The 27,107-nt window shown below is 39.0% G+C and overlaps 2 protein-coding genes across 3 annotated transcripts in view; both read right to left on the minus strand.

The window, feature by feature from the left end:
• The window catches only part of LOC113128398 (caskin-1-like), a 30,732-nt gene extending 20,249 nt beyond the window's left edge, over positions 1–10,483 (minus strand). For both annotated transcript variants that reach the window (XM_026303700.1, XM_026303699.1), the window contains exons 1-3: positions 9,552–10,483; positions 1,474–1,525; positions 317–414 (exon numbers count right to left, since the gene is read on the minus strand). In XM_026303700.1, the coding sequence (XP_026159485.1) occupies positions 317–414; positions 1,474–1,525; positions 9,552–9,645 (244 nt within the window). In that variant the 5' untranslated portion in view covers positions 9,646–10,483. The remainder of the gene's footprint in view (positions 1–316; positions 415–1,473; positions 1,526–9,551) is intronic.
• Positions 10,484–10,899: 416 nt separating this feature from the next.
• On the minus strand, positions 10,900–17,378 carry LOC113128640 (suppressor of cytokine signaling 1-like). Its single transcript, XM_026304111.2, has 5 exons — positions 17,159–17,378; positions 15,637–15,732; positions 14,692–15,167; positions 13,348–13,535; positions 10,900–12,930 (listed from the first exon to the last, which is right to left on the minus strand). Exons 3-5 carry the CDS (start codon positions 14,911–14,913, stop codon positions 12,603–12,605), a joined length of 738 nt encoding a protein of 245 aa, XP_026159896.1. The 5' UTR covers positions 14,914–15,167; positions 15,637–15,732; positions 17,159–17,378; the 3' UTR covers positions 10,900–12,602.
• Positions 17,379–27,107: the final 9,729 nt, after the last annotated feature.

The following is a 27,107-nucleotide window of genomic DNA, read 5'->3' on the forward strand; positions in this document are numbered from 1 at the left end:
GCCCTGAGATTTCTTCTTCTTCTGGAATCTCCCAATGTGGGAAGGAGAAATGTGGGATTTTCCAGAGGAAAAAAAAGAAAATCTGGGCTGCTCTGCTTCTTGGCTCTCTGTCCTGTAGCCATGAAGCATTCCTTTTATTGTCTATTGTTTGCTGTGCACACAAATCTGTCACATCTTATAACCACTGCATACCATAAGGTATTTTTACATTTCCAACCTTATACTGCATAAAATGTTATCACTGGCCAAACAGGAGAATTGTTTTGTGATTTCGTTGCCTTGTGTGTTTTGTGAAAATCTGGGTGGGTATTTTTACCTTTATGGTCTTTAATATCCACTGCTGCCTGAGCCTCCAGCAGCAGAGAGATCAGCTCCTTGTTACCACTCAGAGCAGCATGGTGCAGCGGTGACAACCTTCACACAGGCACAGATTATGTATAAAAATACACAAATTCACATACATAGTGTAAAACCAGAGCGTAACTTTGCTGAAATAATCTTCAGCGTAGAGCAGCTCCACCCCTCAGCTCTGTGTGAGCAACGGGAGGGAGCAAATGACCTACTTCCATTAATAAGCAATCTCTCTACCCCCGAGCCGAGCGTACACTCAGCACGTCTGTGTGTGTGTGTGTCTAATGGATCCCTGGTGAATATAAGGGCCAGGCCCTGGAGTCAATGAATCATCATTACACAAGGAGTTGAGTCCAATTATCTGATTCCAATCAACATAATAAAAAGATTTTCATGGGACACAATCGCAAACCAAGCATAAGCACACAAAAGGCATAACCAATAATGAGTTTAAATATAGTCAAAACCTATAGCTGTACAATCAAAGTTAATAAGGGAACATTTCTGAGCAAATTAAAAACTGAGAAATGTTGATCCTCCGCTAAGATACTCCATTATTAAGATCAGGAATCTTTAGATGACTATATTTGGAGATAATTTTCCTTTTTGCTTGTTCCAATCAACTGCATGATCAAAACATGAGTCAGCTAGAGAACAAAACCTCCACGATTTGTTGGAGCGTGGTGCTTTACTCAGGGTTATTAAGGTTTTGACGGTGTTTCTTGTCTCATGGATTCAGTCTTCTACCACATCACTGGTTTTTGCTGTTATGGGGATGGGAGCTGTAAGTAATTTAACCAAAAAGCAATTTTTTTTCATTCATTGACCATTTCATTTTAAGGGCTTTTACAGGCTTAAAGATGCATTATTTTGCGATCCGCTGGAAGTTCATGACCTTCAGTTTGAAAACCAACTGGCCTAAACGCAACAACAGACTATCTTTACATTTTATACAGCTGAAAAAAATGTTTAAAATCGAATTAAAAATCTGACTAGATCACAGCAAATCTAACTCAGTATAAATTGAAGGACTGACTAAAAAAAGAAGAAGAAAAAGAAAAAAATAAGCATAATAACATGAATATGAGGAGAACATGAATTAAAAAAGTTATAATCCCTCACCCATCTGCATCCTGGATGTTGACGTTCACCCGTTTAGCTGCTCCAAGGAGCTCTGAAACATTTGGAAAAAACAGAGCATTACAAAGACACTCCAAGTTTAAACTGATTCAGAATTCAGTGATTAATGTATTCTGTGCAAGTACATATTCTAATATTTCACTCCCTACAGGTAGAATTGACAGCTACGCTTTAATAGGCCACAGTTTATCACTGGAGCAAAGAAAAAAAAAAAACAGTCAAGAAAGGTAAAGAAGTGAAGACAGGTCAATATGAGAAACAGAGACTTACAACTCAAATTCCAAATCATAGAGCCAGAGTTGATGATAATTGTAATGCTGTTGCAATACCAGGTTTAGGCACAAAAACTGTTTGGTTCAGGATTAGAGACAGAGTGTCATTTAGTCAAGTAGGGTAACAACTGTTTCGGATGCCTCCTGGGCGCCTCCCTGGGGAGGTGCTCTGGGCATGTCCCACCGGGAGAAGGCCCCGAGGAAGACCCAGGACACGCTGGAGGGACTATGTCTCCCAGCTGGCCTGGGAACGCCTCGGTGTCCCCCCGGAAGAGCTGGAGGAAGTGTCCAGGGAGAAGGAAGTCTGGGTATCCCTGATTCGGCGCGACCCAGCCCCGGATAAGCGGAAGAAGATGGATGGATGGATGGAGTAACAACAATTACAAATGAACAGCTTTCAGCCGTTTCAAAGTCTTGTGCTTTGTTATTCATCTATCCAGACTGTCTAATTCCAACATGTATCAGTGTTGCCATTTTCCCCAATTCAGCATAATAAAGAGTGTGATAACAACTAATAATGGTCATTTAAAAGAGTGATGCCATTCAAATTGGCTGGTGAGTTAGCATAAAGACTGGAAGCAGGGGAAAGAACAAGCCTGGCAGCACATAAACTACCACAAGGTTTTCCAGGTTGGTTTTTACAGATCAAAGAAATACTCATCCATCATTTATACCCGCTAATTTCTATTTAGGGTCACAGGGATCTGCTGGAGCCTATCCCAGCTCTCTTTGGGTGGAAGGCAGGGGTACACCCTGGACAGGTCACCAGTCCATCACAGGGCCACATAGAGACAAACAACCTCACACACTCACACTCACTCCTATGGGCAATTTAGAGTCACCAATCAACCTGACATACATGTTTTTGGACTGTGGGAGGAAACCAGAGTACCTGGAGGAAACCCACACAAGCACAGGGAGAACATGCAAACTCCACACAGAAAGGCCCGGGACCTTCTAGCTGTGAGGCAACAGTGCTAACCACTATGCCATGTGCTGCCCAGAAATGAAATGTAATTTCCTAATTTACAGTTGCTGGCAGAGCTATTTTTCAACTTTGTACAGAGCTAGACCAAATGGTTACCCCTGCCTCCACTCTTCATGCTAAGGTATTTCATGTCAGTGACTTTTGGGAAAAAAATACACATATTTGCCAAACTGTTCTGTTCTTGTTGAACTGTTCCTGTAAGTCTTAATGTTAGTTCTTGTATTGAAAGATAGTTCTTGTGTGTTTCATATTTTATATCTGTTTGTGTTTACCATGTTTGATGCTTTCTTTCAGAAATCCCAGCGTTATGTTGCAAAGGCAGGTCTCTGCTGATAGACTAATCAAATGAAAACCTAACTGTTGAAAGTCTCGAGGGTCTATAGCATGTTTGAGGGTATACATGCCACAATCTTGATCTCTGACAGAAACGCTGAGAAAGATAAAGACACCACACGGCAGTAAGGAGCACACAAAAGAAATATTCCAAACAACTAACACACGCACCCTGAAAAGGACACAGAAAAAGCAACTTGTTTGTCTCTCTGCCTCTACTTTTTTTTTTTTTTTTTGGTCAAACCCTCATAATCCATAGGCCATAATCTGTAGCTGTTCTGTAATCTGGGGAAAAGCTTTTCCCTCTCTCTGCAGCTCTATCTGCACTTCATCCCTTCATCCTGCTCTCACACTCTAATTTTCCCTGTAATTTGCTAAAAGAGCGTGTACTGATTGGTAGTTCTGCTGTTTCTGTTTACACTCTGCAGCAGACATCATTCTCCTGCATGTGTGTGCATGTTTCTCTCTGTGTTTGTGTGCACACGTAGGTTCCCACATCTATCTTGGATTAAAAACAAGAACCATCCCTCCCCCCCTCAGCAAAATCAATGAGTGCAGATATCTGTGTCACCATCGGACAATCAGACAGCTACATGACCCCCACCTAACTGCAAATCTTTTTCATTATAGATTATCTTTCTTTTACTACATGAAAGTCTGGGCAGATTTTCATGTTACAATTTGTATTTGTTCCATTTATAATATTCTGTGTGACTGGATCACTTACCTAAATTTGCTAAAAATTTCAGATTTACTCCTCTGCCATGACCTGTTTAAGACCATTATCATAATGTTTCTCTGATGGTGTCCTTGAACATGGGTTCATATTTGTTATGATAATTTCAGACACAACACTGCAACCGAGCCCCGTTACCATGGCAACCACTCAATGTGCCATTCTCACAGACTGTCAATCACTTGCCATGGATTAATATGATATTTTATGTTGACTCCTTAAAATTGTAGCTATATTTAGAATTTGTGTGATATGAAATCACATTATTTGCATTCAATTTGAAGGCCTTTAGTCTTAACATGGAGAGCGCAAATAAGTTACTGGTCACTGGCTGGCAAAGCGGCCTTCAGTGTAGCAGAGTGGACCTGTGAAACCTCAGGAGAGGTGAAGTGGAGGGTTTCTCAAGGGGTCTCATTGCCACAGATGTTCTCAAGACCAGTTTCCATCACCTTTGACTTTGCCTGTCTTTTTGTATTTGGGAGTTTCAGTGTAACATGTAGCCTAAAACAAATGTCAGCACTGACATGTCTTTTCTATTTCTGTTTTCAGATGATGGTGCACATACGTTAAAGTGACTGGACTCAGGGTCACTGCATGCTTACAATCCAGGACAGGTATCACATGATAGAAACTGGTTTATGTATCATTAGAAAGTGTATAACAATGACCTAGAATGTTCTGGATCTTTCTTTGAAATGTACATTTGCATTACACTTGTAATAATCTCATGCACTTAATTTTTTAAAATAGATTAGGTTTGTCTGCAAATGCATACACTTTATGGAGAGCACGAGTTTTTGAAATGTAATGTGGTCCATTGCAGTTGTCTGATTTAGTTAAATAAGACATGTTCCTGCTTGCAAAATTTTAGTATTTTTATTTCTATGTCAATATCATTGTAGGAATACTGAGGATGTAAACATGATTTTAAAAAATTGGATTCAATTTGGATAAGTGATTTTTTGGGGGGGGGGCTTTACTTGAATTAGTATATGGACACAATGGCATGAGACACTGGTCTCAGATTTGATTTAAGAATATTATCACTACTATCACAGTTTTAGTCAATGGTCATTAATACAGCAATGGGACGTTTTCTCTTAATGACGTAATGCCGTATGCTCTTCCTGTACGTCAGCAGCGTTGTCAATGCAACGGTCCTGCCAGAACACAGTGGATTTAACCCCCTCCCCTTAGCGAAGTGTCACGTCGTTGGAAACGTTATTTAATTGGCTACAACATATGTCAATCATCATTAACAAACGATGCGACTACCTGATTTTAGTGCCATTAGAAGTTATTCTACCCTCTTAGTGGGCTTTTACTGTGAGTGGTGACTCCCATTGGTTTTCGTACCGTTTGGCTGTGTCCGAAATCGCGTACTTCCCTACTACATAATATCCGAGTAGTAGGCGAATAGTATGTTAATATGCGACAGTAGGGGTTGAAGTACCCGGATCACTGACTATTTCCGCTCGAATTCTGTTGTACAGTGGACACTTTGCTATCCCATGAGGCCACGGGAGAGGAGACGTTATATGGCGGAAAGCGCCAACGCGGTTCTTTTCAAGTCTACCTCACGGTGAAACGTTCGTTGTGGTTAAATTGCACTTATTTAACATAATCTAAATAAACGGCTATAAATATTTGCGCGGTTGTGACCAGGCATTACATGTGACAACATCAACATGGCAGATGTCCAACGTCCGAATTTTATTCATACTACTCATACTATTATAGAACGTACTGTTTTAACGGTCGAGAAGTAACGTTACTCCTTACTCAAATGTAGTACCTACTAGATAACATGCGATTTCAACGCAGCCTAAATCTATCGTCTGTTTGTTTGTAGTAAATAAACGGCGAAAACAACCTGAGAACAAACTGGATCAAAACTTTTAAATGAGGACTGAAACGTTAAGGATGATGGTTTCATGGCGTTTCTCAGCGGTATTACGTCTGGACGTTTGGACTAAAAAGCTGGAGGCATTTTGTTCACTGGGCTGACATGAAAAAAACTGATATGCAACACCTGCCGTTTCAGTGCATGTGTGGATCTGTACACATCAGCAAAGGTAAGAATTACCGTCTTGCTATGGTTGTACTCTTGTTAAACATTGAGTATAATATAGAGTTTGTCTGACTATTCAAATTAGGGTGACAATCTTTGGAAATACATTTGGAAATATGTCATGTCATCACTGCTGCTTTCTCATAAGTCAACTATAACTTCATTGACATTTCCAGCTTTTACTTTATTTTGAACCCCACTCTCTTGGTGTGTTGTCTTAACTGCAGTTTGACACTGAAGGACGGTGTTGGAGGGAATATGGACATTTAATTTACTGATAGAGGCTGATAATTTATCTAAATTACTTAGTTCCCATATCATTTGCTTGCTATGACATAAAAGAGATTAAATAATGATAAGGATGTTCTAATACCTCTAAGATAAAGAACGTTATTGCAACTGAACCAAAGATAAGGATACCATTACCATATTTTTGGGGAAGGTGCCTCATGATCAGGCATTGGCTTTGAATGTCATTTACTTTAAAGTGTTGTACCAGAGACTCAGTATCTCCCCATCTGAACTTTTCAGATTTACAGAAAGAAACAACTTTTGAGCTTCTGAACAGTGAGTCCAAAGGAGCAAGACTATAAATTAAAAGGACAAGGCTAGGGATAGTCTGAATCTATGTGTCAGCAATAGACTGGAGATCTGTTCAGGGCATAGCTGGGATTGGCTCCAGCCCCCAGAGCCCCTGGATGTAGCAGGATAAGCAGTAGATGATGGATGGTTGGAAGACTTGGGATATATTTCTTATTTTCACAAATCCAAAAGAGTAAAATCAACACTGAGTTGATCCCACTAACAGGTGCCGCCTCTGTATCCAAACAGAATGATGTTGTTCAGAAACAATTGTGATAGTTTATTTTGAGTTGATTTCACAGATATCCTACTGCTGTAAAAATCACAAGGGTACCAATTGTGTATTAATCCACAACTGAGACAGCACTAAAAGAAGGACAATGTCTTCTTGGTTAGGAAACATTTGCTTAAAACTATCACACCCAGCTGTTTTTTTGGGGAATTACAAAGGCTTTTACAAAAATTAAACTTTACATCTGTGACCCATTTTAAAAGATTTACACATTCAGCAGGAACAAATGGGCTTCAGGCTGCCAAACAAACAAGAAATAAGAAAATCAGTATTTTCTGGACTATTTCTTTGCCAGAAGCAGTTTATATGCTAAGCTAAGCAGATACATATTTACAGCACTGACGTGAGGGTGGTCTTTGCATCTAATTCACAGAAAGAAAGCAAATAAGTGTATTTTCCTTGCCAAATTATTGTTTTACTTATTTAATTAGGGCACCACTTAGACTGGGTTGATAAACTACAATTAATGGCTTTGTTATGCAGTTGTTAATGCTTTACAAAACAGTTATATTCTACTGCTATTCTAACAATTTCTGTTTTGCCATATTTTGAAAAATCTTCAGCCAGCTTGATGTTTGTCTTTTAGCCAGCTCTTTAATTCATTAGGGAGACCCCTTGATGGCTCTTTTATAGGACACTATATAAATGATTTCTTAAGATTTATAGGTGACTAAGTTTTGTTGATAGTTGATATTAAATACTGTAAACCAATTTCACTTAATATTAATTTATAATATATATTGCTAACATTAATAACTGCATTATTACAAAATAAAAACATTCAGAAGTTGTTGTCAATAGTGGCTTAATAACAGATTTGTACAGTACTAGTAAACGATTTATTAACCTTTAATTAATAAATTATGCCAGAAAAAAAGTACCATCCCACAGTCTGACGTGGTCCTGTCACCACTTCCGTCCTTTTAATCCTCAACATCAGGCTGTGACATTTTGACAGAGCAAACACTGACTACAGCCTCTCACCTGCCACGCTGCACAAAATCATCAGCATCCTGTTAATAATACAGAAACAGTCAGGCACATGACGAACACCTGATGTGTCAAGTGTGTTTTTGTGCATGCTCGCCTGTAACTGTGTGTTAGGAGTGTAACTGTGTGTGTTAAGAGTGTGTATATATGTGTGTCCTCTCCAGCAGAGAAACCTGGCTTCCTGTTGAATTATTCAAACATAAACCTGGACTCACAGTCTCTCTCTCACTGCACACATCCTCCATAAATCACCCTTTAACCTCTCTCCTTCTCTTCCTGACTCTTTACCTTCCTCCATGCAACCTGCTCTGTGATCTCTTTCTTCTCCTCTCTTCCCATTCCTCCTCACCCTTATCTCCCTCCCCCTCGGCCCATCTCCCCCTTTCTCTTTGTCAGTGTGCAGTGGACTGAGCACTCAGAGCTGATCTGTTCTGGCATTTGAGGAGAAGCATTTTTCTTTTCCATGCCACTGCTGAAATGTTCACAAACATGCACGAGAGGAAAGGAGAGAGGAGTGGAGGAGAGGAAATAAGAGTAAACAGGAGAAAAGAAGAGGAGACAAAATGTGAGGAGAAGAGAGATGATGAAACAAGACAAGTGCAGATAAAATGAAAACAGAGGAAACTGGAGGAGAGGAGAGAGGAGAGGACGAACAGGTACGACAGGAGAGAGGAGAAAACGGATGAGGGGAGATGAGAAACAGAGGAGCGAAGAGAAGAGAGAGGCACAAACAAAAAATGGAAAGTAGGCAACAAGAGCAGTGTAGAGGGGAGGCAAAGGAAAGAAAAGAGAAAAGGGAGGAGGGAAAAGAAGAAAAAAGGGGGGTGAGGAGAGAAGACAGGATGAAAGGAGAGAAGGAAATGAGATAGGCAGCAGGAGACAATAAGAGGTAATAAGGAGAGAAGAGGATACACGAAAGATGGAGACTAGATGAAAGTAAACAGAGGAAAAGAGAAGACAGGAGGAAATGGGAGAAAAGGAGAGGAGAGAGCAGACAAGGGGAAAACGAAGAAAAAGGAAGGGAAAGGAAAATAAGAAGAAGACAAGGAAAGTAGGTGACAGGAGAGGAAACAGGAGTGGAGGAAAAAGGAAACAGAGGGCAGAGAGAGCCAAGTGATGACATGGGAGAGGAGGAGAGCAGTTTCAGGGCTGTAATTGAAATCTAATTATCACCTCAAGTCCCAGCTGACTCCACGTCAAGCAGCCGCACGCACGCACGTCGGAGTGTCACGTATGTGCACGCACGCATATGTCTGCACGTGTACACTTACGATCATCACATTATTACCACTAACATCTGGCGTCTTCACACACCAATAATCCCCCTGTCCCGAAAGCAGTGTAGGACCTGTGTGTACTTCCACCTCTCACGCACACGCATACACACATACTAATACACACATCCTCTCTAGACCCCCCCCCCCCCCACATACACACACGCGCGCATATTTTTGTGCATTCATGCAGACATGCATAAATGGTAAATTGCGGGAAATAGGGTGGCAAGCATTTCTAACTTCTAATTATATTTTGACAGCTCTTACACATCTGCAACGTCATCACTATCACACTCAACGTCATAGCACACACACATGCATGCATGCATGCAGGAGAGCGCGCACACACCCACACATGCACACACACCCAGTGCAACGTTAGGCTAAATGGCATCACAGCAGATTTAGCCTGTACTGTCCTGACCTGGTAATGACGTGTGTGTGTGTGTGTGTGTGTTTGTGTGTGCGCGTGCGTGTGTGCGTGTGTGTGTGTGAGACAGAGGATGGCGGGATACTGACTGGCTTTTCCCGGCCGAGGTCTCTGTAGAATGCGCTGAGCTGTCAGCAAGTCCTCGGTCTTCACGGCCTGGAGCAGCTCCTGGTCCTTCCCCATGTCCCCACCGTCCCGCCTCGGTCCTCTCGGTGCCGCTCTCTTCCTCTGAGCGCCCCTCTCTCCTCCGTTAATCCGCTGCTACATCCTGCTGCCTCTCCGGGCCTCCCGCTGGAGCTGAGGCGCGGAGGGATGGATGCTGCCGGGACTGTGGGATGCTCCGATTCGGCCAGGAGTCCAGCGCAAGTCCCGCTCTACCTGCCCTCCACACGGTGCAACCGACCACCGACCAAACCGACCGTCGGGACCTCGCTCTCCGTAGGGATGCTCTCCGGTCGCGCAGTTACACTCGCGCACAGATTCCACAAATTCTATCCGCCTGACGATCCACCGGGTCTACGTGCGTGCCGTGCGTGAAAAACGGTGGCGCGAGCGCCCTCCGGTATGCTGGGTCAAATCCGCACGGCTGAAACCTCACGAGCCCTCAGTCCGCAGAATAACACGCGCTGATGTGTAACGTGTGACCGCTGTCGCCGCCGCGGTGCTGGACCTGCTCGTGCCAGCGCCAGCGCGTGCGCGCGCAAACACACAGACATGCACACGCACGCTCACACACAGTCACATATGCCATTACATAAACAAGAGCAACTTCTGCGCGCACCACTCCAGTTGTTGTAATCCCCATCCGCGTGCATGCGCGCGCGCGCGAATAAATGAATAGAGGTCGTTTGACATGGTAATAATAACGTGCTCAGTCGCGTGCAAGAGGTGCACTCGGAGCGCGGGACAGTGGGAGGCAGTCCGGGATCGCGCGGACCCATGGGATACTGGATGTTAGACACAAAAATATGAAACACACCTGAAGCAGTGACTTACAGCGCATCTCATTAGTATCCATCCATACCTGACACTGCACCGAAGTCTCTCTAAATCATCGTGATTTATTAAGATGAATCTTATTTTATTGTTTTAAAATCCATGTATGTGTTTTTGTTAATATATATTACTTCCCATATAAAGCACTTTGACCTGCTTCACTGTTAAAAGGTGCTACTCAAGTAAACTGGCCTAACCTCTGTATGTGCTGCAGTAGTGATGGTTTTACATCAACATGTTTAAGGTTAATGAGACAGAGATAATTTGAGGACAGGGAAAGTGTGTGTCTGTGTGTGTCCCTTGTGCAGCACTAATTTAGACTAAAGGGGCCACCGCCAGTCAGATTTAGGACAGGAAATGGAACAGAGGACAGAGGGTTAGTACTTGATGAAAAATAAATCAATACAGATGTGTGTATATGCATGTTTCAGTGGTGCATAGTTGAATTTTGACACAATGTTTATCTGATTGGACTGGCAGAAACAGACATTTGCTCACAGGTTTCCTCACAGTTTGACTGACACTCATTTGTAATTTATAATGTAAAAAAATTTCTTTTGGCTAACTCAAAAAAAAGGATACAATAAAGTATATTATACAGATGTTATACAATAATGCCATGCTTGCACATCTGTGCTAATTTCCATATGCATGCTGTGGTTAAGATGTTCACTATTTTAGTTCAACATGTTAGCATGCAACATTTGCTAACTAGCATTAAACAATCAATCTTATAGTGGAGAGATCACGGGACAACCACCACCATGAGGATTCATCCTCAGTGGATCATGAACAAAGTGTAATGCAAATCAAAATCAGTAGATGTCAAGATATTTTAGTCTGTGAGGGGCTAAAAGATCAACACTGCCATTCTTAAAGCCATAGCACTTTGTATTAGGCAGTCAACATTTTCATTTATTCAAAATCAACAACGTTTTCCACAGCATCACATGCTTGTTCAGATCTTTCACAGGACCAAAGACAGCAAATACATAGCGGTTCAAAGCAACAGACTTTACATCTGCAATAATCAATACTCCTATAATACAACCAATTCAAGTAACAACATGTTATCACAATGGACTTGAAATAATCAGCAACACTGCCGCTTTTGGATTTTTTTCAGTGTTTTCTAGCTGGAGCCTTTTGGATTTTGGTGGTTCTGCAGTATAACTGAGCCATAGTTGGTGTCATCAGGCTGCCTCAATAGCCACACAGTCAAATCACAAAGTTGACAAAGTTAATTACAGGTTATATTAACTCATCAGATGGTTGAAAAGACCAGAACAACAGGCCATAAAACTATTTTATATCAAAAGGTTGTTTCTAGTAATAATAGATAAACCATTTCAAACAACAAAACAGAAAGGTTCATTTTCATGTGATAAGTTTCATTCAAATTAGGATTTTTCACAGCTGCAACTTCACAGAGGTGTATATTCCAGTGATCCTGCTTCTATTGTTAACTGATTACTGTGCAAATGACTTGGATCACAACATATGGAACCTAAGAGCTTCAATTATCTGATTCATCTATAATGTCAAGAAAGCTTGTTCTATTTGTCCCACTATCAAAATAAAACTGTTTTACTTTCCCAAGCTAATGAAGTAATTAACCCATTATTAGCAGAAAATTGCTCCTTTGTCCAGAGATAAAGACATTAACTTCCTGCAACCTTGGATGCTTTTGGTTTCAGTGCAAAACACTGAACAAACACAGAACCCAAAGAAATATTAGAATTTCACTCAACACACATCTATATATATATATATATATATATATATATAATATTATATTAATATTTTAGCCATAAAATTCATGAGCTGGTGATGTCAATCTGTTTGGTCTTGTTTGGTTTCTTGACAAAAACATCAGTGAATACCGCAGCAACAAACCCACAGCAACAGACTGAATATTTGACTGTTACTAACCAGTGTCTATAGACAGCATATATTAAGTGGTGATTTCCAAATATGCATGCCACGTGTGCAAACAACCATGAACAACTTGCAAGTCAATACAAATGAAGCTCTATATGTGTTATTTATAATGCCAAAAAAATCTGTTATTTAAATAACACAGTATTTTGTTTATACTTATAACAAAATTTCTTGAAGGCAACAGGCACTCTCTCCACTCATGTCTATATGCAATGAGGGTACTGAAGAACATAGTCTTTAAGATTCAGTTTGCTCAGTGTAGGTGAAGTTCTTACAGTTTCTGCTCCACATGTGCGTATAACAGCCCTCCTGCACATCTGCTTCAGGCGCTCCGGGCGCTGCTTGCGATAGGGCACTGTCAGCTTGCAGGATGAGCTGGTGTAATACGTGAGCAGAGCAAAGAGTGAAGAAAAAGTCCTTTGGCTGCCATGCAGATTGAAAAGCAGGTTGCTCAGATGAACTCGAACACTAGTTGGACCGTCATCGCTTTGGTAGCTCAGAGTGAAGAAAACATCAGGCTGGCCACTGTCTCTGCAACACACAGCAGCATACAGTGCACACTTAATGTAGTCTGCATTTTTGATTAATGCTTGGACATCCAGCAGAGGTAAAAGTACAAGTTTTACCTTCTAATTTTTTTTAAGCAGCAATACAGGTATAGAATGAGGTAGAAAGACTTTTCATTTTTATATAATCATTAACAGATTATGGTATAATCACCCTAATTTATTCACAAAACAGGATTATTTAAAAGTTGTGATGAATTAAGCTTTAAAACAATTGGTACATTTTTAAAATATTGAACCAAATAAGACTAATTTAGGTGAGAATCTATTTGTGCAAAAGAAACCTGGATAAAGAGCACTATAAAAACTGCAGACAAAACATAAAAAAACCACTAAACAAATAAAACAATACAAAATCTTTCAGATAAAAGTTTTAGACTACCTGATGAGAAAGGTACCCAGTGGTGCTTGTGTGAGTATTTCATGTGCTTCTTCCATAGTCATTGGTCCCCAGTAGTAACCACTGTGTTGGAGTTGCTGATAAGTACTTTTCACCAGTTTATACTCTGCGTGGCTGCTGAACGGACGGAGGTGTGTGGGCCAACTGTCACCTTCAGCTCCAGTCAATGGCTACAGCAGGAATGGTAATAGAAATGAGTCACCGTGTACAAATACCACAGGGCATGCACAAAGTGAAAAAATTGTTACAGGTAAAAATCAGGTAGTTCCGGTTTCCCGCCCACCACAATCCTGAGAATCCTCTTACTGAGCTCTTCATCTATACATAAAGTGATTTCTAATGATTTTTTTCCTCTCTTCCCTGGTCACACACAGGAAGCACAAGCTTTCTGGTGAATGGTGTTGTGACTACGTGCAGCCTGAAAGAAATGCCTGCAAACCCTACTCAGGGGAGGATATTACGAACTAGACATGTTTCCTCTGTAGTAAAGATGAAACGTGCAATCAGGAGCCCTACAATAGGTCTGCATGGCTGCTGTCCTGCAGAAGAAACCTATTTCCAATTACAAATGAGAATTAAATTTTGAAAACTTTAATGTCCACAGTCAGTTGTTGTTTTGAGAGGTGTTTTATAATATTAAGAAAGACAGTAACTAATGCTATAGATTAAAGGCCCTGTGCTAAGATGATGCTGCTTTGTCAGAAAACAAGCCTAAAATGTTCCTAGTCATTAGTTAAAGTCCAAACATAAACTTGGATATTTGACTTTTTTAAGCTGATTCAGTGGTTATCAGAGATTTTGTGTGCCGGAACCTCTGTTTGTAAATAGTGTATTGCAGGTAAGCATTACAGTATTTACTGAAATGCAATAATGCAGTGATAGATAATTCATTTTGAAGTGCTTGGCTGGAACTAAAATCTATAAATGCCCAGCCCCTATAGATGTTAATGTCACTAATACATTATGAATCTAAAAACTATGTTTTACTTTTTAGATCAAATTATTATAATTCAATAAAATTATTACCTTAATCAATATATATTTTAATATATGTGCTGGCATATAACCAGTTATGGAGGTATCTTTACTTAGGTACTGTACTTTTTGTACAATTTTCAGTTTAGAGTATTTTGCTAGTTATGCTATTTAAGGCAAAGATGTGAGAACTTTTTCTACCATTCGAAATAACATTTAAAAATAAAATCCTGAGGTTTGATTTCTGACCTTATCTTCCTCCATCCATCTGTTATTTGTTTAAAAAAAACAATATCCCAGAGTAATAAAATCCACAAACTGATTCACAATGAGTTTACTCTGGACACTAACCTGGCACCAGTCTTCAGGTTCCAGGTCCCATAAGTTGAGCTTGTGCCAGTGCAGTAAATCTAAATCCCTTTCTGTCGGCTCTTGGTTTTCAGACGTGACTCTCTCTGGGCTTTGCTCAGGACCAGCAGTTTCTTCACTGGGTTGACTCGGGTGCTGTATCTCGGCTGTGTGGTTTTGTTTTTCACTCTGTACTACTGTTCTATTAAGATTGTCTTTGACCATCCTACAAAGGAGAATCCTCTTTTTGACCACCTGTTGCACCAGTTCCTCCTCTTTTTACGGGCAGATCCTCCATCACTGACTGCTTCCCGTTTGGTCATCTGCTGCTCAGTCCTGTTTACGACTTCATGTTGTTTCAGCAACAGCATAAGATTTTAGTTACGATTAATCAATGTTACCACAAAGCACTGGTGGGGAGCAGAGGCCAAATGTGCTCCTTTGTTCTTGAGGGAATGTGATTTTAAAAAAACGCTTCACTGAAACACAGGAGAGTAAACACAATCACAGTCAAAACCTTTTAATCAATTGCCCTTCCTTTCACATTATTATAAACCTGCAATAAACTATTTTTTTACATTTTTAAAATTTAAACAACACTGAGATATCATCACCGTTTAAGTTGATATATTGAAATTGTTAGTAAACAGCTGCATATTGACACCTCTAGCAGTTACAGAGCAACATTACCAATTATTTGGGATTGTACTGATTTCATTTTAATTTCGTAAGTTAAATATTCTTCCACCTCTCTTTGAGCTCTGGTTTTGGTCTCTACCAACTCCTTGAATGAAACCTGTCTCTTTAGCTGCTAAATGCTGCATTATGTTCACCTGTTGGTTTCAAAATATTTTTCTGCCGTTTTGTACGATTGTTCTACAGTGTTATTATAGACATATCAGTTATAGCAACATTAACTTAACTGCAGACCATGGCAGCACATCTTACCTAATTAGTGTGTGTGTGTGTGTCCAATGCAGAATCACAGGTCATGTGACTAACAATAAACCACCTTTATGCATCATCAATCACTGGGAAGGGCAGCTGTAACGTAGAAAACAACAGATAAACTCTTTCACTTTCATGTTGGAAAAAAGTAAGAACATTATGATACAACACATTAGTCTGAACAGGATGTAGTTTACATGAAGAAGTAAAGTTTAATTAAAAACCAGGATAAAATGCTTCAAAAAAAAAAGGAAGTTAAAAAACTAATGTGAATGCAATTTGAATTTCTCATCCTTGTAACCCATATAAGTATACTCTGACTGTAATACAGTATTTTTATGATCTAACTTAGCAACTTTTTACTTAAAGTTGCTTTTGTGTCTTTGCAGCTTCTCTTTAGAGATACACTCCATTAATACATTTTTATATTCCATAACTTTTTATATTGGATATATTTATAACTTTTTTTAGTAATTATTAGTATTATTATTTTTAGTAATAGGCTATTGTGCTTTGCTTGCTGACATACAATAAACAGCCCAATTTTCAGGAAGGACAGACTTTTACTTTCTCTCTTTTTATTACTTACCATCTGTTGTCATTATGTCCTTATATATGCAATGGTAACACGTTGATGTAAATATTGTGCTGTTGTAATCACGAACTGCTTTAACATTTTAGTGCAGTTTCAACAAACTTTCCTTTCATAAAAGTCTCTGTCAAAGCATCGGGTAACTGTGTAAATGCTAAGATGGTTTTATGAGCTTTAGTCTACAGCTGGTCAGTACTGTAATGTGACATTTTCTATTATAATTCAGTTATCGCTGTTATCACATTAGATTTGAAATGCAACAATGACTATGAGGTTTAACTTTCAGTTTTAAGTAAAACCTGTAAATCTACCCCGTTTTTTCCCCTCACAACCACCTGTGCATTATGACAATCCCAACAGTATGATTCCTGTACAGCTGACACTGAAAAGCTGCACTTTAACATAACGGTAACTTTCATTTGAGATACAACTTTAGACGCCGCACAGAAACGACACAGCAAAACTTGCGCAAGGATGCACTTGCGCTGCAAGAACTGCAAAAAACATGCTCAGAAAAAAGTGGGCAAAAATTAAAATAGTTCGAAAGTTTTTTTCTAACTTGGCAAATATATCTACAAAGTAATTTGTCATTGTTAATGCGTGTTTTCTTGCGGCAAAACATTCACATATTGCCTAATGTTAATAACCGGCACTTGAACTGGGATGGTTTCATCCAAAAATGTGGTCATTTGCTGGAGATGGGTGTCATAAGTTAAAATTAGTTTGTTTTTTAATCTTCCAATATTAGTCAGGTTGAATCATACACACTAAGAATGACCATGTTAGGGTTTGTTTCTGGATTATAGTCATGTACCCGCTGAGTTTAGATGACGTCAGCATTTTCTCTGGGCGTACCGGCACATTATTGAGCGCAACATGGTTTTAAATTAGGCCAAATTTTTATTAATAAATCCATTAAACGGCACCTACTTGCAAACGCTGTCAGAGCTCGGTAGAGTCCAGGCAGCAAGGAGCTGCAGTCAGCTTCTTCCCTGCAAGGTCGCAGCTCGTTTTGAAAAGAAACATCGTACTTTCGGTTTTAAGCGCAGGAGGCGGGTCAGTGTGGCAGACAGCTCGTCGACACTTGAACGTTGTAACAAGATAATTGTCAGCGGTTCTAACCTCGGTTCATTTGCAAATAGTTTACAGACGTACACATACATACACGCACGCACGCACGCACGCACACATGCGCGCGCATTCAGGTGTTCCCGTGTTATACTTTCGCTTTCACTTCAGTACCAATTCCCTTAAATCACATGATCTGCCAGCAGTGTGTGTGCATTACTTTGTATGCTTGTGTGTCTGTGTGTGACTGCAGCTTGTAATTATTTTTATTTTGTAATGTAAAGTGCAAAGCTGAATCATTCTGATGCATTAATTAATGCACATAGTTTTTTTTATCTTAATAAATAAAGTGCATAAAAAAACATTCAGATGAAAAATTGGTGCAAGAAACACACACAACCCTGAGATCTGTAGATGTAGAGATATTTTCTCATGTATTTTCTAAGTCAGGAGTTTTTTTTATTGGACACAATTACAGAAAGACAACTTGTCACGCATATGTGCAAAATGTATAACATAGTAAAGTCCAAGACTTATTTCCATTATGGTCCTTGCACATGTAGGGGATCAATGATGACTTCTTTTCTGTACTTACCTTACCCAGCATTCAAAATGTGCCTTTAATAATTGGTGAGAAATACTTTGAGAGGTGTAACAAGAATGTCATGAGCTATTACACAAAAGAAAATTCATAAACAAACTGGGGCTTTTCCTAAAAACAAACTTGACCAGAACATTAGGCAGAACATGTGCCGTCATCAGCTGTTCCAATAGTTATGATAAACTGGAACCTTGTAAAAGAAATGACATGCAAAACCCACAAGTCAAACCTCCAGGAAGCTTGGCCTAGCCTGAGGCTGTGCTTTCTGTACACATTCCCTGGCAGGGAAGGAGAGCAACTTCAGTAGAGTTAAAAAAAAAAAAAAAAAAATCGTGTTAAGCATGGCACAATGTTTGCATAACTTAACGTTAATCTCAGCACAAAGGCTCGTTCTGTCTAAAGGCCTTTATTAACATACATGTAAACATGTGCTAATATAGCCCGGGTTCAAAGTGTGGTTCAAAGTAACCTCATTCTTGGAAATATTTAAATAGAGACAATGGGTTGCAGTAAACAGAAAAAAAATGTAGTTTGTTGCAGTTTCTTCAGCAGCACCTGGACATCTCGTGGAGAAACTGTGCAACTGCACACGCACACGCACACACATGCACACACACACACACACACACACACACACACCGGTACCAAGGTAATCTGTAACTTAACACCTCTGAATAATGGCCAGACAGCTTTCATCATTTATAAGTCATTCGTTAATAAAAGTACAGATTTGAGTCTTCAACTCTGTTGAGGTGTATGTATTTCTGTAACCCAGTAGAGTGTAGCTATTATGGTATTTCCTCCAACCAGTCAGTTCCACAGAAGCTGCAGCCTCAATACCAAACAGCTGCCTGAGATACAGAAACACGCACCCGATGCAGTAAGAGGAACCACTGCAGTCACACTTCTTGATATTTTTACGTATTTTTCCATGATACATTTATGAGTCGTTTGCAGGATATTAAAGACAAAGTTATGTAAAGACCATAATTTACTGAAACTAAACTCAATGTCTGAAAATATAGTAAATAAAAAACACACCACACTTAAACTGAAAGAAAAAAAATGCCACAAAACAAGAATGCTGCACACACCCCATATTGAAAACCCTGATAATTACATACATTTCCTGCCATCAAAATGAATGTGAAACCATCGCATTAAATTATGGGAATGTGTGTTTACCATAAAAAATGTTCATAATAGTTCTAATGAGTGCAATCTGTACGACCGCTTGCTCTGAACTTGTAAGGCGTTAAAAACATTCTAAACATAAAAAAACCCTAAGAACTATTTGACAAAACTTAGCAAGCAAGTTACAGTGACATCTGAGCCTCAAACAATAAATGAAAGTGAATGCTTTGGCATGCTGCAACATGGAATTTGCTGACAGACATTGCGCAGAAGCACTGGGATTACAAACTGCTTTAAGGTCACATTCAGCACAACGCTTTAATTAAATTGAATTATTCATTAACAGGAATTCTACCTAATTATCTGGATTTGCAGCCAGCGTAGAGAGCTTGATCTCCACAGACACTTCACTCTCCAGAATATCTGTGTGATAAAAGCTTAATGATCATGTTGCTTGAAGTTTTTCTTTTACTGCATATGTTGAGATTATTAACCAAGCATCTTCATTCTCCAACAGCCACAGAAAACATGTAATGGAAGGCTTTTTTTCCTTTAAAAAAAAACTGTTTTTTTTAAAGCATTTCTTTTTCAAGCTAGCCCAAAAACTTGAATATTTTGTGACATTTACTTTCTTGCTGACAGTTAGATGAGTCTACTGTTAAGGAGATTCTTCTTGATTACTGAAGAGTTAGTTCTCTGAAGAGTCCAAAACATGGAAAATAACTAATTTTAATTCAAGCAGCATGAAAAGGTGAGTGCAACAGCAATGCCAGTTATTCTCTTTAAAGTCTCTGCTTTTGTACCTCATAGGCTAACACCCTCTGGTGAAAATTTAGGGCAGAGGTGTGCAACCCATGTCCGTCAAAAGCCACTGCCCTGCTTGTTTTTCAAATATTCCTGCCCTACCCACTGCTAATTACCTGGATCAGGTGTGTTCAGTCAACCAGAAGCTGGAAGGGCAGGGTTAGTTGGAAAACAAACTGTGCAGTAGCCCTCAAGGAATACAGGCCCACCCCTGATCTAAGGGCTTGTCAGTCCTCTTTAACTGCCCAGGTTGCCTTCCTCAAAAGCTCCTCTATGCATTGAACTTCAGACATGCTGTTTATCTTTAGCGCTACACTTTTTCTGCTAAACCTGTAAGCACTGACACACCAATATATGACTGATCTCATCTAACCTGCAGTGTATATAATTAACACCTGATTAATCTGACATGTTATTTCTTGCTCCATTGTCTATATAATTTGTGCACAAACGTTTGTCCACTATCACTTCTAAAACAGACTAATGCACAAAATCTTGGTTGTTTAATCCATATAAAAAGTTGTACAAATACCAAGAGTATTCCTTGGGCAAGCACAGCTGTCACCCCCTACTTCCAGTGTTTATGCTAACCTGAGGGTCTCTTGGCTGTATATTTTTATTGAAAGGAATAGCTTGGGACATACAATAATTCACTTTTGTGCTGACAGTTGCATGAGTGGATTGATATCACTCTCATATCTGAACAGTAAAAATGGAGCTTTAGTTAGGACATGTTTAGCTAAACTTGGCAAAGCCTGGAAAGCTGATTGTTTAATATTTTGTGGGTAAACCAACAAGTTGTGGTTCTGCAGTAGTTTATGTGCTGGACTATTTCTTTTGCTTATTTTTGCTAAGCAATGCTGCCTCGCTCTTGTTTCTAAGTCGTCCAAACATGGGAGAGTCGTCCATCTTTTAATCCAACTCTCAGCAATAAAGTGCCAAGGTATATTTCTCAAAATACCCTTATTTATTTAAATGTGCTGTGTAATATTAAATTCTCTTCAAAATGATTCTCACTTTAAAAAAAACCAATTGCACATTTATCACCCTCTTCCAGTTTCTTTCTTTAAATTCAAATAGCACTGACATCCATGAGGTGAAGTATTCATGAGGGGGAAATGCAGAATATAAAGAGTCTTGTGAGAAGAGAAATAATTTAAAATGATATCATCAGACTTGCATGAAATGTGCCAGGGGCAAGCAGAGACAGAACAACAATAGACTGCTGACTAGGCTGCATAGCCTGTAGTGCTGATTCTTCCTCAAATGCTGTTAGCAAAGTAGAGAGGAAATCCTGTTTTCAAACCCATAAAGATTCAATTATGTTGGACTGGGAGATAAACATATAAACCACTTAAAAAAAGCAGCTAAATGTTTGCCAGGTTTTGTTAAGATTGTATCAACTATACTTTCGTTTTAAATCCACATCCCAGTTTAGCAGACAAACTGAATAGGAAGAGGGTACAGAACAGCAGAAGTACAGCTGGCAGTGGTTTGCTCAAGGGCACACATTATTTTTCCAACATATCATCAAAGCCTTTCTTAGCAGTAGCCTTTAATAAACACCATTTCCCATAAATCCAGGACCTTCTCTAGATAAGCATGCATCTACACAATGTTGGCATAATGGGAAGACCAGGAAAAACATTATTTATTCCACCTTGTAAGTATTTATGCATAATTCTATGGTGGTTAGCCCAACGCTAACTGCTGATCACACCAGATAAACAGTCAAAATTAGCAAGTTATTAGTTGATCTACATGTCTGTGGTAGGTTGCTACCTGCATAATGTACTACAGTATTTGGTATTAACTAATTCTCTGAAAGCCAACATAAGAAGCAAGCAGTAGTGCTAAATTATGAGATAACTTCTCATGCTTGTAGTTTTTTCAAGGGTGCTGTAGTTTTTCTGTGCTGAACAAGTCATTGTTTAATTTTGTTAAAACAATGAAGGTTTTGGTTTTTCATGGTATCTTTTTAATATATAGAAAGTAAAACCAAGAACAAGAACAAGTTTCATTTTTTCAGAACAGCAGATGAAAGAAATTGAGTTACAGAAGCTAGAAGACCAGGGGTTATCCTGCATGAGACACCGTGACTTCATCTCACGAGCTCAACAGCTGACAGCATCTTGGCGTCTTGCTCAAGGGCACTTCTTTATTGTAAATGACTCTGCACTAGTAACTATCTGATGCTTCATGCATACTCCAGATCCAATAATGGGAATATCAGATACCTCTGTTACAAACATTTAACACGTCCCTCTGTCACTGTGGTGGAGTGCTTTGATAGAGCTCAGGGGATGAAGGGTTTCTGGTTAAATTTTGTGTGAGAATATCAAAAACAAACATAAAAATTAGAAAGGGGGAAAAATAAAAGAGCATAAGATAATTAGATTAACCCACATGATTTGAGATATTATTATATAAATACATACTGCCCTTTTAAAGAAATGCTTTTAGGAAAAATTAAATTAAAAATGAAACATATTCACTTTATGTTGCGAATTTATATTATTAGCTTACTAATCAAATCACATTCCTAGATAGTATTTTTAAATCTGTAGTAAAGAATTATAAAATAAAAAGGCATCAGAAGGAGAATAATATTGTGTCATTTTTTACAATTGTTGAACTATATTGCATTATGCTACTGCTGACAACCACTTCTATTTTACTGTGGCAAATTGATGACAACACACCAAAGTTTAGTGACTAAGCTTATCAACAGGCACAAACCCTGTGGTTGCTGTCCTGCATTGCAGCAGACTGTTGACACTGAAGATATGATGAGGATGACTAGCAGTGTCTTGAGGTTTTTACGTTGCAGTTGTGGCTGCTACGGTGTTTTTATGTTGTTTGCCATACAACCACACCACCACCTGTGAAATGATGGCTTTTATAAACTGCTACTCAGAGCCACCACCATTACCCTTTTATCACCCCCAGTGGCTTGGAGTGCACACGCCCCAATTTCACTTAAAAAGAAAACCATCAAATTGGCTCCAACAATGATTTTGTTTGAGGCTACACTAAATAACAGAAAGCTCTCTGTGTAATGGAGTGCAGCTCATCAGCACCTTAAACTATGGTCATACATTGAATAAATAACTCCAAAACAGTCTGAACTAAAACTGGACATTATCACCATCATGAAGGAGCATTTATTGCAGGAACCTTGTATTTGACTGCATTAGTTTTAGCTTGCAAGTTAAGTTTGTGCCAATGAGTAGTTGTAGTTGTGTCAATACAGTAACTTGTTTCTGCTGCCCCCAAGGGGCCACAAAAGAGAATAGCAGGTACATTTTGTGACCTCGTGAAATAAACACTCCTGGCACTAATTTCTAATATTATTTTCCTTTAAATTGCTTGTTATTGGTATCCTTACCTCTATACATATGTATTTGCATATAATGAAAACATACAAATTAAATGCCATATAGTCTATATGGTATAACATAATGTAGAAAATAAAATTTTAGAATATTTATTCTTATTGACCTAACTTGTCATTACTCTCTTGTTATGCTGCTTCTTTAACTTCTACTTTTCAATTTCCATCCTTATCTTTTATTAGGGTGTACTATGTACAACTTAAATAACCCAACGAGATAGTTTATTGAAAACAAATACGTCGTCATCAGCATTATCAATATAAGTGGTTCCCAGTCCTGGTCCTCAAGGATCCATTAATTGGCTCACTCCTTTCACTGCATGGTTTTCATGTTGATAACTGCACCTGTGTTATCACATGACGACATCCACGTTTCACCAGGAGACATCGCCGGTTGAACGGAAATATTACATTACGTTGTTTTACTTGTCTGACACATTCAGTCTACAGTGTCCGGCTTCAATAATCCAAATATTTTGAAGGTATAAGGTATACAACTTAGTGTTAGTTGAAAGTATGACAGGACATTTTCACAATTTTAGATTCGCTATGTTCCGGGTGAAATGACGAACAGCATGTCTTGTCGAATGACCACGCAAAGCACTGACCAATCAGCTATGTCGTGGTGGGCGGGGCTTATAGTTGAGTACGCTGCAGGTTTTTGTACCTGTCATTTCTATATGCAGCCACGAAAGGGCGCAACATTAAAGTTTATGAGAGGATCTATCTCTGCACAAATAAAAGGAAATCAGCTTTTTCAATTTTAGAGTCAGCAATTAGGTTCTGTTCAGTGTTGTTCAATGGGGGCCAATATAATTTTGATAATTTTTAGTTTGCTGAAAATATTTTATTTCCTTTAAGAAAAAATCCATCCATCCATTATCTATACCTGCTTATTCCTCTTTAGGGCCTATCCCAGCTCTCTTTGGGTGAAAGGCAGGGGTACACCCATCCATCACAGGGCCACAAACTAGATAACAACTAGGTGAAAATCAATAAATAAGCAGTAACTTAGCTTTAGTTTTAGCTGCAGCTATCTCACCAGCTAGTTTTCACTTTCTAGCCACCTTACTTTATCTTTCTGATTAGTTTATTTCAGAGCACTAAATGTGATGAATCCAGAGATTACCAAGCCTGCGCAGCAACATGCTAATCAGTGAGGAACATCAACAGCCCTGCAGGTTTTAACCAGGGGTTAGAAACATGTTTTCACTAGTTGCCCATTTGCTCAACCTGCAGCAGACAAGCTCAGATTTAAAGAAAAACCACTGTTCCCCACAAGATCCTCAGTGATTCAAACCAATCGCTGTCCAAAAAGCCTGAAGTAGTGAAAAACTCCTTTCCATTATTTTAAATTTTGAGGTTTTTCTCAAACTGTAAAACAGATGACCACACCCACTTTGTAAAGGATTTTGTCATTTGTGTGTGGCTATGAAACTGGCAAGGCTTACTGCTGTGTGACAGAAATTGGGATAAAGTTCACAACAACCTGGACAGGCCTGCACAGAGTTTTACTCCAGAGGCATCTGTCCAATGCTTGGATTTCTGCTGCCAATTTATTGATGTTTTTGTATAAGTCACCTTGTTTGTTAAAGTACATAATCCCACCACACACTCAATGAAGTATCACACCCAAACACATGTTTTTTCATGTCCTCTATGTTTCAGTTATATAACTAGTCTAATATCAGAAATTACAAATTAGCTTTAAGGCTTTTTCAGTCTGCAGAGCATACTACACCCTTTGTCCCTGACCCTCCTTTCCAAGAAAATGACATGTTGCACAACTACTTTCTTTTTACTGTATATCATCTGGAAGTGCTCTTTCTATTTCAGGTGTCCTTTTCAGGTTCACAGAGAAGTGTACATGTAAATATTCAAGTTACAAAGGATAAAATAAAATAAACCTAGTTAAACCCTGAAGGGAAATTCAGACTAAACTTGTTAAAGGGCCATTTTTAGCCCATCTCGACCACTGTATAGATTATTTTAAATCATGTTTCTACAGAGCCTCGCTGATTAGTAAAGAGCATTTAAAAGCATCTAAATATTTTTATCTCCACAAACTGTTTGCAAATAAATAAAAATTAAATACTAAATCCCTTTTGTTTCTACAAGTTAGTTTTTTGGGCTAGTTTACTTGTATTTTTTGATATTTAAAATATCAGTGGGTGGTTTAGTGGTTAGAACTCTTGCCTTGCGTGGGTTTTCTCCAGGTACTCTGGTTTCCTCCCACAGTCCAAAAACATGTATGTCAGGTTGATTGGTGACTCTAAATTGCCCATAGGAGTGAGTGTGAGTGTGTGAGGTTGTTTGTCTCTATGTGGCCCTGTGATGGACTGGTGACCTGTCCAGGGTGGACCCCTGCCTTTCACCCAAAGAGAGCTGGGATAGGCTCCAGCAGATCCCTGTGACCCTGGTTAGGAATAAGCAGGTATAGATGATGGATGGATAAAATATCAGTAAAATGTTCCAAACATTAGTTAAATGTCCAAAACAATAAGTAAAATTCAACATACATGCCAGTAGAACATCAACATCTTTAAAAAACCTGAGAGGTGGGTAGGGTGGGGTGGGGTGGGTAGGGTGGGGTGGGGTGGGGCAACTTTTCAGGCACCGCATGGCAGTCAGGGAATTTACCCTTTTTAGAGTTTCAGCAGACTAAAGATCTGCTTGGTACCAACTCAAATGTTTTCACTTCTTACACCATCATTTGTTTAATTCCAAACATATTTTTTCATTAAATGCATCAGTAGAGCTTAATAGCATCATTGCTGGTGCGAATGCTTGGAGTTGTGGGCAAGTGACAGATGAACACCTTTTCAAAGCCCCTATCACACATGAAACCTGCAACATAACAGCTTCAAATATTCGAGAGCAGCAGTTGTTTCCGTCATTCACACATAACCTCCTACACATAACATGACTGTTCCAGAGAGACAGAAAGTAGGATTTTTAATCTAAATGTAACCAAAAGGACACCTAGCTACCTAAATTCTAAACATAGTAACCTAATGTTTTTACTAACTAACAAAATGTTTGTTATTGTTGCATGGGAAAAAGCAACAAACACATCAATATAAGCACCAGTATCCCAATATCTTGTGGGAGAGATAACGACAATATTACCAGTTAATATTTGAAGGTACCACCCTCATTTCACTAGCAAACTATTTGTGATTTGTTTCTTCTTAAAGGTGCTTATCATTCTTGGACAGAAATTACAAAATAAATTCAACACAAGCTAAGTTCCAAAACACACCAGTTGAAAGTGCCTAAAGTTAATTACAGTTTTTAATTAAGTTAATATTAAGAGTGGAACCACCTGTAGTTATATTAAATTCAAACCTAATCATAAGTAATTTTGAAACAATTTTTTGGTTATGACTCAACTGATTAATTTTCAAGAGGAAAAAAGATAAAGAGAGACAATCACTCTTCAAAGTCGTCCTTATTCATCCAGTGATGTCAAAAATATCTGTATTTTGAATGCAGATCATTACTGCCAGTTTCACTAACTTATCCACTGCTAGTTAATTGAGCCTTCAGTGAGGTACAGACCAACAATGTGAGAAACACCATGAAACAAGCCCTGATCAAACTCAGACCAGTCGAATGAATCAGTCAATGCAAACTGCTGCAGTGATGATGAAGGGATGTGGTCCAAGCTAAAAGTTAATGGATTTAAGTCTGTTCAGCTCAAACTTCTGTGTGAGCACAATGATCCTTTTATAATAGTACAATATACTAAGATTAATTATGTATGTGCGATCAAACTCACTATTTTTACCACAGTCAGACTCACGGTGGTAACTTCCCAGCAGCAAGAAGGGATCTTTTGCTCTATTTGGTAAAAGAAGAAAAATTCAAAAAAATAT

The sequence above is a fragment of the Mastacembelus armatus genome, chromosome 1, assembly GCF_900324485.2.
Source record: "Mastacembelus armatus chromosome 1, fMasArm1.2, whole genome shotgun sequence".
Lineage (NCBI taxonomy): Eukaryota > Metazoa > Chordata > Actinopteri > Synbranchiformes > Mastacembelidae > Mastacembelus > Mastacembelus armatus.